The 12,802-nt window shown below is 42.4% G+C and overlaps 1 protein-coding gene across 1 annotated transcript in view; it reads right to left on the bottom strand.

The window, feature by feature from the left end:
* Positions 1-12,802, bottom strand: part of COG7 (component of oligomeric golgi complex 7) — a 73,667-nt gene that overhangs the window by 49,524 nt on the left and 11,341 nt on the right. The window contains exons 5-6 of the mRNA XM_034988061.1: positions 897-979; positions 13-135 (exon numbers count right to left, since the gene is read on the bottom strand). Of these exons, the coding sequence (XP_034843952.1) occupies positions 13-135; positions 897-979 (206 nt within the window). The remainder of the gene's footprint in view (positions 1-12; positions 136-896; positions 980-12,802) is intronic.

Raw genomic sequence — 12,802 nt, 5'->3', positions numbered from 1 at the left:
GCGAGCTGTTACCTGCGTCGCCCACTGGATTTGCGTGTGCCAAGCCCCGAGCAAGGCGTCATAGAACCCAGTGAGCTGCCGGTCCAGGGGGAGGTCACTCTGGCACAGTTCTTGCCAGGCTGCTAAGAGCTGCGCCTGCAGAGACAGAACAGAGGGGACCTCGCTGAGGAAACACGACATGACACCCATTAAAGTTGCCCTGCCACCCCAGCGAGGCAAGCCATGTCCCGCTGCCATGTCCCGATCGGGTGCCCCTGACGACCATTTGATTCAAACAAAGGCGGGGAAACAAGACTTCGCCTTTGCCTGCTCTGATCATCAATTAGAATGTGAATCCGTTGCCCTTCAGGTGCTCCCTTCTCCTTTCACCTCGCCCCAAAGCCTGCCAAGGTCCTTCCACCCGGCATGCTACAGTCTTCGGAAAAGACCTTAAGCTGTGAGTGCATGTGCACTTGAGCTCCATGGCCCAACGCCACTGCTTAAAGCACACGAGTGCTGGGCCTGGAGGAATTCAGTCAGCCTGGAAGGTGGTCAGGTTTTCACCTCATGTCAACAACTCTAGAAAACAAAAATTTCTTCAGGCTTGTGAGGGCATAGTAAGGCCTAAGACACGACTCTCCCTTGAAAGACAAAAATGGGAGAAACTGAAACAACTGGTCAGTGTGTAAGTGGAATCCAGCTATCAACCTTCAAGAGGCTGAAAACAAGGGCTTGTGTTTTCCAAGTGGCAAGCAAATGAATCCACAGGTTGGACCAAGAACGCCCCCTACTGGCCAATCAGAAGAAAAAGGCCAGAGGGCAAAGAGGCAGGTGTTTCCCCCTCGGAGCGCACAATTGGAGCTCTGCAGGCCGGCCTGGGAGCATTCCACAACCCTTAAGCACCCCCAGCTCCTCACCTTGTGGCATTTGTAGTAGTAGGTGAGCAGCTGGGGCATCCGGTCGATTTCAGTAAACACCTTCACAAACACTCTGGACTGATCTAAAGGAGAACAACATCAAAGATGTCCACATGGGTAGCAGGCTTCCTGTTGCAGACCAGAGGAAAGAATTCACCTGGCTCAAGGGGGATATATGTAAGCTCGCCTTCCGAACTGCCTGCCTACACAATGAATTAACTCATGCATGGAGAATACAGATACAAAACATAAGTCAAGCATAAGGGCAGAATATGTGACTCAGAAGACACTGCAAGCCCTGGCTTGTTTAGATAATGCATCAATAAGCATCAGCGACGGAGCTCAGATTATATTTCAGCAAAGTCACTGTTCATGGGAACAGTGAAATGAGTTCGAATCAGGGCTGGGACAGTGGTGGGGGCGGGAGAGGGTGGGGGTAGGAGCTAAGCCTGGGCTGCAAAACTGAGGGAGACTCTCACTCTCAGGGTTGTGCAAGGACAGGGTGAGAGCCTCCTTAGATTTTGTGCTTTAGGCGATTCACCTGCCTCACCTCCTCCTGGCCCAGACTAGAATCATAAAATGTCAGCGACAGAAAGGTATCTGAAAAACCATCAACCAAACTCATTTCACAGGGGAGGAAAGTGCAGCCCAGAGAGCTTCTGCCAGCTGCCAAGAATAAATCATACTCTTTACTGCCCTGGGGCCTTTGCACTTACTAGGTCTGGGATGATCTTTCTGGCTCTCTGTGTGGTTCTCCCCTTATCACGAGGGCCTTTCCCAATCAGCCAACCTAAATTAGGTTTCTCCTGTTATTAATTCCCTATCACATCTTTCCCTTTGTAGACTAATTAAGATTTGTATTATTCTATTTAGTTACTTGTAAAACAGTTTATTATCTTTCTCACCCTCGGAAGTACTAGCTCTATGAGGCTGTGACCTTTCCTGTCTTGTCTTACTGTTCCTAGAAATTACCACAGCACATGGTAGGCACTCAAAAAATTTAGTAAAGAAAATTTTTTAAATGTAGTAAATTAATGACTGTTTTTTTTTTTTTCAAGAGTTTTATTTATTTATTTGACAGAGAGAGAAGCAGGGGGAACAGCAGGGAGAAGGAGAGGGAGAAGCAGGCCCCCTACTGAGCATGGAGCCCAAAGCGGGGCTTGATCCCAGGACCCTGAGATCATGACCTGGGCTAAAGGCAGACGCTTAACCGACTGAGCCACCCAGGTGCCCCAATTAATGACTGCTTTAAATAGCATTGTTTTTCAGCAATATAAATAGCATGTTCGTGGTGGAAAAAGTGGAAAACAAGTAAGAAGAAAAAAACTGCCTATCACACTCTGTTAAACACTGTCAACATTTTGGTGTATACTCAAAGACTGCTTTTAGACAGAAACTGCTATAATGTTTACTAGTCTAAAAATATAACCACAACTTAAAAAATTTCGACCCCACAGAACAGAACTTATTTCTTGAAACAAATAATAAAGCAGAATTTGGCGATACAGCAAACCCAGTTAGTAAAAGCGCTGGAAAACTTAAAGGTGGCATGTGAGTCTTTAGCCCTTACAGAGGAATTCGAGTTTTTCAAGGTTAGTACATTAAATTAAACACAAATTTGTAAAACTGGGGGGAGGTCCCAATTCAGACAAGAGAAAGAAAGAAATAGGAAACCTACTTTGGCAACCATAATAAAGACTTCTAGGCTCCTGCCAACACCACTGACTCAATGCAGAAGGCACTGCTGAGCCCCTGCCTGGTGAAGAGCCACCTGCTGGGTGCTGTGGGGTCTGGTGGTAGACATGTTGTTTTGCAACCACACCCCACTGCCCTTCTTCTGACGGAAGTCTGGTTGTTCTCTGAGGGACCGTGGATCTGCCTCCCATTCTCCCATTTTTGGTTTGGTTTTTGTTTTTTTTACAAAGCAAAAAACTTAGTTTATATTACAGAATAATACCATTAGCACTTTCCTACAGCTGCTAGTGATTACATATACATAAGACAGAGCGAATGTCAATTGTCTTTATCAAATAATAGTACCATCTATTACTTTGGTTTTGTTTCCAGTTTTACTGACAAGACATCACTGTATAAGTTTAAGGCATACATCATGCTGGTTTGATCTACATATATTGTGAAATGATAATAACAGGTTCAGCTAACATCCATTTTCTCATACACACACAGTAAAAAGAAAAGAAAGAAGAAAAGAATAAAGGTGGAAACATTATTCTAGTGATGAATACTCTCAGCATTTACTCTCTTAACAACTGCCTTGGGAAATCCTATAGAAATGTTAACTACAATCATCATGTTGTATGCTACATCCCTGCTACCTACTCTAACTGAAGTTTGTACCTTTTGACCATTTTCCATTTAAATGTTTCTAGTGAAGCTGACACTACTCCAGGATCTGGGGTATGGCCAGCCAGAGCCTCAAATCCACCTGATCAAAGTAACTGGTTCGGGGGTGCAAAGGCCTGCCCATCAATGCAATCAAGATTAATCCTGGGATCTCTTCTTAAGCTGTGAGGTGCAAGGGCCACCACATGAAAAGTGCACCTGGAAGTTACTAACACATAGAGAGACAGAGCCAAGAAATGGCAAGAGGGACTGGGTCCTAATAATAACACAGTTTGTGCTCCTGGATCAGCAAGACCTACTCCTGAACTTCTCAGTTCCATAAACAATATAGTCTCTCTTTTTCATTTAGGCATGTTTGAACTGGGTTTCTGTCACTTGCAAAGAATCCCAAACTGATACAAGCCTCATGTGAATAAGATGGGCTCCCTAGTCTCTATGCCATCCACCCACAGTGTAATATAAGGCCAATGGATTCTTATTATTTCTAATTAACAACTGATTTTGGATTATAAACAAGACAATATAACAAACAGCATCAATGGGAAATTTCATTTACGTTGCTTTTGCACATGATTTCATATTCTATTTAGACATAAGGAAGTACTTCTCACACAGGGCCCTGCACATAGGAGATATATCACAATTATCTGTGAAGTGAAATGAAATAAATATACGGGAAGAAATGCTCTTAAATCTCATCCTAAAATATTTCCCCCACTGAATCAGTCTGTACCACTTCATCCTGGAGGGCTACCCTTCACCCTTCCCCCACTCTCTGTCACTCATTTTTTTCTGGAGAAAGAGAGTATCTGGTTGAACGTATCAATAAATATAAAAAGAGGTGAGGATAATATCAAAGGCCTTCGATATACAACGTAGGTAACAACATAAAAAAAAATACACCGTGGAGAAGCTAGCTGTCACCCTTTTACATTCACACTTCTTCCAAAGCTTCTCCATTTATATAACCTCACTTCAACCTCAATGCAATCCTATGAGGCCAGAAGATGGAGAAATTGGCAACAGAATAAATAAGCCCGACCAGATCACACAACCAGAAGGGCCGAGACCGCCTCTCAGTCCGGTTCCTGAGGCATCATCTAACTTCTGTGACTTGTCTAAAAGGATAACTAACAGATGCAAGAGTTTAAATCTCAGATCCAGCAAACAATTCCAGGAACTATGCTGGTCCGGTTCAGAGAAGAGGAGAGAGTTTCAGAAGGAAAGTCTCTGGGGAAAAGGGGAAAGGCACTCAGAATCGCCTTACTCCCATTTTGGAAAAAAAAGAAGGCCTATGGATGGTAGCAAGAATGAGAGGGAATAGGGGCGCCTGGGTGGCTCAGTCATTAAGCTTCTGCCTTCGGCTCAGGTCATGATCCCAGGGTCCTGGGATCGAGTCCCACACCGGGCTCCCTGCTCCACGGGAAGCCTGCTTCTCCCTTTCCTCCCCCCCCACTTGTGTTCCCTCTCTTGCTATCTCTTGCTCTCTGTCAAAATAAATAAATAAAATCTTAAAAAAAAAAAAAAAAAAAAGAATGAAAGGGAATAAAAAGGCAGCCAGAAACTTAAGGATAAAGTGAAGCTGAAGAGGAAAGGAATTAAAATCATAGTGCCTGACCTGACTCTGCAAAAATGAACTGAGCTTACAAAGTTGTGATAATAGAAACACTATTTATTAATTCAGTTAAAAGCAATGGTATACAAGGAGAATGTAAAGGGGAGAGAAGAGTGGTATGAAAGCGAAATCTTTAGTGATAACAATAGGAAGTCAACAGACAATGCCTAAAGTTAATATACAAAGAACTAAAATAATAAATGTATTATGCAGAGGGGCACCCGGGAGGCTCAGTTGGTTAAGCATCCGACTCTTGATTTCGGCTCAGGTCATGATATCAGGGTTCATGGGATCGAGCCCTGTGTTTGGCTCTGTGCTCAGCAGGGAGTCTGCTTGAGACTCTCTCTCCCCCTCTCCCTCTGCACTGCCACCTCCCCCCGCCCAGCCATGCATGCGTGTGCGTGTTTTCTCTCTCTTGGAGATAAATAAATCTTTAAAAATAAGTAAACAAATGTATTATGCAGAAATATAAAATGAAATGCCAGAGAAAAGAGCTCTGAGAATTAAAAGTGCTCTCATGGGATCAGGACTGGGGAATGAAGTGGTAGAGGAAAAAAATGTTCTTTTCCCCAGTAAGACCTCCAGTACTGTTCAACTTTTTCAACACTGTTGGTGAGGGGAACAAATCTTAACTGAATTCAAGAAACATAAAAATGAAACCAGTGAAGTCATTTGTAGGTCTGGACTTCAAATTTGTAGTGTAGCTCCATCTGCTGAGCTAGAGGGCTCAGCAGTGTTTTTAGAAACACGGCTGCTCCTGCAACTCAAATAGAACCTTCACGATTTCCTGACTGGTCTCTTAGGACTTATTCCCTTTGGGTTTCTGTGAGAGCCATGAAATTTTGAATGGGGGTTCAAGTGAAAGGAATAACGTTCCATTATTCCGGGGGAGTGCTTCCCCCAGAAGGAGTGTAGGAATCGTAGGGTGCGTGTTCCGTACTCCCTTTACTAAGAAGGAAATTGAGGTCTCACTGCTAAGAGGCAGCAGCCCAAAGATTTCAAAACTGGCCTGTCCATCTCCCAAGTCCACACTCCTTCCACTCGGCCAACAGCCTCCAGCAGACTTACTAATAAACTGCTTATAGCCATGAAATTCTTCCCCGGATGGAAACTCCTCAGTCTGTTCAAGGCAAACTATGCTCTGTCCCCAGCTCTCCTGTCTAACTTCATCTCTGACCATTTTCCAACGTTCACTCCATTGAAATGGGCTTAACTGTTATTCCCACAACTGCCCCTGAGTTTTCCTATTTCTGTACTACTCCTATGTATGTTGTTCCTTCCGCCGGAAACATTCCTTCCCAACTATCAAAATACACCCATAGGAAAATGCTCATGCCATGGTGCTCACGGGAGGAAAAACAAGGTACAAAATTGTATATATTCAATGGATAGTCTTGACCTAAAAGATACAGGTACACACTCACAGGAAAAAACTAGAAGAAAATACTAACAGTCATCTCTGGGTGCTGAGTTCACTGGTAAATCATCTTCTTTTTTATATTTGTGTATATCTTTCCAATTCTCAATAACCTGTATTACTTTTTTTTTTTAAGATTTTATTTATTTATTTATTTGACAGAGAGAGACACAGCGAGAGAGGGAACACAAGCAGGGGGAGTGGGAGAGGGAGAAGCAGGCTCTCTGCAGAGCAGGGAGCCCGATGCGGCACTCGATCCCAGGACCCTGGGATCATGACCTGAGCCGAAGGCAGTCGCTTAACCGACTGAGCCACCCAGGTGCCCTAACCTGTATTACTTTTATAATCAGAAACAATTAGGGGCACCTGGGTGGCTCAGTCATTAAGCGTCTGCCTTCGGCTCAAATCATGGTCTCAGGGTCTTGGGATCGAGCCCTGCATTGGGCTCTCTGCTCGACTGGGAGCCTGCTTCTCCCTCTCCCTCTGCCACTCCCCCTGCTTGTGCTCTCTCTCTCAAATAAATAAAATCTAAAAAGAAACAATTAAATATTTTTTTAAAATTACATCTTTCTTTCAAAGTTCTGCACATATATTAGCTCTTTCAGAAAAGCTTCCTCGATTTTCTGTCATCTTTTCCCTTCATTCCGGGGATGGCTAAGGCAACTTTCACATTCCATCTTGTAATAAAATTGTGTACTTGTTCTCTCCCGGCCTCACCCTCAACCAAGCTGTAAGGTCCCTGAAGGACAGCAAGCTTATCTTATTCATCCTTTCATTCCCTGCTGTTCCTCCCATAATCAGTATTTTAAAATAATATTTAAAAGGGAGTTATCCTATCGGGCTCCCTGCTCCGCAGGAAGCCTGTTTCTCCCTCTCCTACTCCCCGTTCTTGTGTTCCCTCTCTCGCTGTCTCTGTCAAATAAATAAATTAATTAAATTAAATTTAAAAAAATAAAAGGGAGTTTTGAAATACCTACTTTGAATTACACCAGATAGGAATTGTACAAAAGCAAACAAACTCACCCCCTTAAATGTTCACATATTTGGTGGCTTGAGGAATAAGTAAATAATTTGGTAAACATCAGCATTCCACACATAGCAATGGACTCTAAGAGCCAAATTCTGGTATTAATATCAAGTAGTTTCTTACATATTTTCCTAAGGGCAGAGGAAAGGACTGAATGGGAGCCCTTGCTTCCAGGCTCAATGCTGAGAAGCCAGGGCGGCAGCCTTGGGACAGGTCTTCAGCTGCACCACTCTGGCACTCGTCTGCCCCCTTCTGGCCAAAACTCAGATGCCACCGTCTCAGAAAGAAATTAAAAAAGAAGAAAAAAAATTTTAAACGGCACAAACAGGTACCCAACCCTTTATACCTGCTGAGAAGGAAAATCTGTGAGAGCAACTATTGTGATGATAACCCAGCTAGGCTTTGGAAATCTGTTGGCAGATCTCACTTTGATGGACAGGAATCCATGAGTTGGAAGATGGCTATTTGCCCCTAAAATGCTTATTATTTCCCCATGATCCCTTAGATCAATGAATCTTCCTGCTACATGTAAAACTGTGCTACAAAAAGTTGCTTCAGGGACGCCTGGGTGGCTCAGTCGGTTAAGCGGCTGCCTTCGGCTCAGGTCATGATCCCAGAGTCCTGGGAACAAGCCCTGCATTGGGCTCTCTACTCAGTGGCGAGCTTGCTTCTCCCTCTCCCTCTGCTGCTCCCCCTGTTTGTGCTCATGCGTGCTCTCTCTCTCTGTCAAATAAATAAATAAATAATCTTTAAAAAAATAAAAATAAAAACTGTTAGATAAAAAAGCACCTTGGGGGCGCCTGGGTGGCTCAGTTGGTTAAGCGACTGCCTTCGGCTCAGGTCATGATCCTGGAGACCCGGGATCGAGTCCCGCATCGGGCTCCCTGCTTGGCAGGGAGTCTGCTTCTCCCTCTGACCCTCCCCCCTCTCATGCTCTCTCTCTCATTCTCTCTCTCTCAAATAAATAAGTGGAGTCTTTACCAAAAAAAAAAAAGCACCTTGGCCTTCCAGTAAAGATGTCTGATGAAAGAGCACATGACTTTGGGTTGGGTGGGGAACCTTCCTGATGCTCACCAAAATTCACCACCAGGAGAAAAACACAACACCATTTCGTCTGTGCTGAAGCCAGGAAAATATCTATACTACAGAACTTCGAGAAAGTAATCAGATATTCAGTCACTTTGGCCCAAGGTGAGTGGGGATGCCAGGAGCACTCAGAATGCCATCAGGGAGCGGCTGAGCATGGCAGGACAAGGTGGAGAGAGGGAGCAAAGCGGGGGTCTAGTCCAGGCAAGGGGAGAAGGCTTATTTCCGCTTCAGCCCAGCAGCGGCTAAAAAGAGCCATTTCCCCCTTCTGAATCCATCCTGCCTAGAAAGAGTGGGTCTGGAATCAAGCCTGATTTAAATCTGTGAACAAAGGCAGTCAAATATAGCTTGCCCTCAGTACCAAGGCCCATAATCCTGACCCAGAGGGCATCATTCAAACCTGATTCCAGTAGCAAACCCCTTCAGAACGAAAGGAAAAATATTCAAATTCATGGAGCCACCATCTCCCCACCTGCATTCCTACTTCTTCTCCAACCCCACCTAACCAGAGGTGCACCCCAACCACATCCGCGGAGCTCTGTGGGTCTGTAGCTGCAACAAATTCATGAGAAAATGGGACAAAGCTGCCAGATGGAGACTTTCCACAACCCAACTCCAGTCCTAGGATCCTGTTGATGAGGAGAACACTCCAAACAGATGACTGACAAATGGGTAAGTTCTGGAATGAAAAGGCTGGAGATGAGTACTGAATCCATTCTCTTTAGGCAACTGGAGAGCACAACACAGGATGCAGCCTTTAATTCAAGGGCAAGAGGAAAGCTCTCAACAAAGCCCAGGTAAACAAGGAGGGGCTTCCAGAGAGATCGCACGTGATTTTCCAGTAAAGAGCAAGCCCAGAGAAAAGGAGCCACGTATAAATATGACTAAGCAGAAACAAAAACAAACAAACAAAAAACCCACAATAGGACCAATGCAAAAGTATCACAGGGAGGGGAAAAAAGAAAAGGAACAGAATGTGCAGAAGGTACATCATAAGAGCACTTCAAGAACAAGCAGAGACAGGATAATAAGGAAGTCGAGGACTTTAACACCACCATAAACCAAGTAGACCTAACACACAGACACACACACACACAGAACACTCCACCCAACAACAGCAGAATACATATTTTTCTCCAGTGCCCATGAAACATTCTCCAGGATAGATCATATCTGAGGCCAGAAAACAAGTGTAACTAAGACAGAAATCATATATCCTTTCTAATCATAATGAAATGAAGCTAGAAATCAAAGGAAGAAAAAACAATGGGAAAATTCACAAATATGTGGAAATTAAACAACAGTCTTAAACAACCAATGGGTCAAAGAAGACATCATAAGGAAAATTAGGAATTATCTTGAGACAAATGAAAATAAAAATGCAACATACCAAAACATATGGGATGCCACAAAAGCAGCACTAAGAGCTAATTTATAGCTATAAATACTTATGTTAAAAAAGAAGAAAGATCTCAAGCCAACAACCTAAACAACTAGGAAAAAAAAAAAAAAGAACAAACTAAACCTAAAGGTAGCAAGAAGGGAAGAAATAAAGATCGGAGCAGAGATCAATATAATAGAGCAAAACAAAATAAAATCAACAAAACCAAGAAGTGGTTCTTTGAAAAGATGAACAAAATTGACAAACTTCTAATTAGATTCACTATGAAAAAGAGAGAAGACATTTCAAATACATAAAGTCAGAAATGAAAGAAAGGACACTACTACTGATCTTACACAAATAAAAAGGATTATAAGAAAGCACTATGGGGGCGCCTGGATGGCTCAGTCGGTGGAGTGTCCAACTCCTGATCTCAGGTCTTGATCTCAGGGTTGTGAGTTCAAGTCCTGTGTTGGGCATGGAGCTTACTTTAAAAAAATAGGGGCACCTGGGTGGCTCAGTCGGTTAAGAATCCGACTTTGGCTCAGGTTATCTCCAGGTCCTGGGAACGAGCCCCATGTCGGTCTCTGCACTCAGCAGGGTGTCTGCTTCTCCCTCTCCCTCTGCTCCTCCCAGAGCTTGTGCTTGCGCTCTCTCTCTCAAATAAATAAAATCTTTTTTTTAAGTAAATAAATAAAAAATAAAATAAATAATAAAATAAATAAAAAGTACTATGGACAATTATACACCAAAAAATTGGATAATCTAGATGAAATGAACAAATTCTTAGATACACACTATCAAGACTGAATCATGAAGAAGTAAGAATTCTAAACGGATCTAAAACTAGTAAGGAGATTGAATCAGTAATCAAAAACCCTTCAACAAAGAAAAGCACACCAAACGGCTTCACTGGTGAATATACTAGACATTTGAAGAAAAATTAATACCAATACTTCTCAAACTCTCCCAAAATACTGAAGAGGAGGAAACACTTTCTAACTCATTCTATGAGGCCAGCATTACCCCGATCCAAAGCCAGACAAAGACAATACAAGAAAAGAAACCTACAGACCAATATCCCTGATGATTTTTTTTTTTTTTGAGAGAGAGAGAGCACGAGTGCACTCAAGCAGAGGTGGAATGCTTAAGCAGACTCCACACCCAAAGCAGAACCCAACACAGGGCTCGATCTCATGACCCTGAGATCATGACCTGAGCAGAAATCAAGAGTCAGACACTTAACCAACTGAGCCACCCAGGTGCCACATCCCTGATGAATAGTGATGCAAAAATCCTTGATGAAATACTAGCAAACCAAAATCAGCAGCACATTAAAGGAAAACACTCTATAGCCAAGTGGAATTTATTCCTGAGATGCAAGCATGGTTCAATGTATGAAAATCAATCAATGTAATATACCATATTAACAGAATGATGGAAAAAATCCACATGATCATCTCAAATGGTGAAGAAAAGAATTTGATACAATTCAACACTTTTCATGATATAACTCAACAAACTAGGAATAGAAGCAAACTATGTCAACATAATAAACAAATTTTCATATATGAAAAGTCCCCAGTTAACATAATACTCAGTGGTGAAAGACTATTTCAAACTCTTCCTCTGAGATCAGGAACAAGACAAGAATCCTGCTTTTGCCACCTCTATTCACCTTAGTGCTGGAAGTCTTAGCCGGAGCAATGAGGCATGAAAGAGAAATTAAAAGCATTCAAAGAGAAAAGGAAGAAGTAAAATTATCTTTGTTTGCAGATGATATGATCTTATAATCAGAAAACTCTAAAGATTCCACAAAAAAACCTGTTAGAACTAATAAGTGAATTTGGCAAAGCTGCAGGATACAAAATCAACACACAAAAATCAGTTGTGTTGGGGCACCTGGGTGGCTCAGATGGTTGGGCGTCTGCCTTTAGCTCAGGTCATGATCTCTGGGTCCTGGGATCGAGCCCCACATCAGGCTCCCTGCTCAGTGGGAAGCCTGCTTCTTCCTCTCCCTCTGCCTCTTCCCCTGCTTGTGCTTTCTCTGTCTGTCTCTCTCAAATGAATAAATAAAATCTTTAAAAAAAAATCAGTTGTTTTTCTATATATTGACAATGATCGATCTAAAGAGGAAATAAAAAAATTCATTTACAGTAACATCAAAATTAACAAAATACTTAGGAAAAAATGTAACAAGGAGCTGAAAGATTTGTACTCTGAAAATGACAAAACACTGCTGAAAGAAATTAAAGAAGACACAAATAAATGAAAAAACATCCCGTGTTGATGGACTGAAAGACTTAATACTGTTAGGATGGTAATACTACCCAAAGCCATCTACAGATTCAATGCAATCCCTATCGAAATCCCAATGGTGTCTTCTGGAGAAACAGAAAAACCCATCCTAGAATTCATATGGAATTTCAAGGGACCCCAAATAGACAAAACAATCTTGAAAGAGAAGGGTGATGTTGGCGGTCTCACACTTCATGACTTCAAAACTTACTACAAAGCTACAATAATCAAAACAATGTGTGTGGGGCAGGTGGGGTAACAGTGTGGGACTGGCATAAGGATAGACATGACCAATGGAAGAGAACAGAGAGCCCAGAAATAAACCTTCACATATACGTCAAACGACTCTCAACAAGGGAGTCAAGGCCATTCAATGGGGAAAGGACAACAAGTGATGTTCAGAAAACTGGATATCCACATGCAAAAGGAAGAAGTTGGACGCTTACCTTACACCATATACAAAAATTAACTTTAAATGGATCAAAGAGCAACATGTAAGAGCTAAAACTATCAACTCTTAGAAGAAAATGGGAAAAATTTCATGACATTGGATTTGGCAATAGTTTCTTACTTATGAGACCAAAAACACAGGCAACAAAATTAAAAACAGATATATTGGACTACATCAAAATTTAAGATTTGTGCATCAAAGGACACTATAAATAGAATGAAAAGACAACCCACAGAATCGGAGTATACAAATCATTATCTGATCAGG

This window comes from Mirounga leonina, unplaced genomic scaffold (genome assembly GCF_011800145.1).
Source record: "Mirounga leonina isolate KUSES-001 unplaced genomic scaffold, KU_Mleo_1.0 Mir_448, whole genome shotgun sequence".
In the NCBI taxonomy this organism is placed as follows: Eukaryota; Metazoa; Chordata; class Mammalia; order Carnivora; family Phocidae; genus Mirounga; species Mirounga leonina.
The sequence above is the reverse complement of the archived record's forward strand: the minus strand, read 5'-3'. Positions and strand labels throughout refer to the sequence as shown.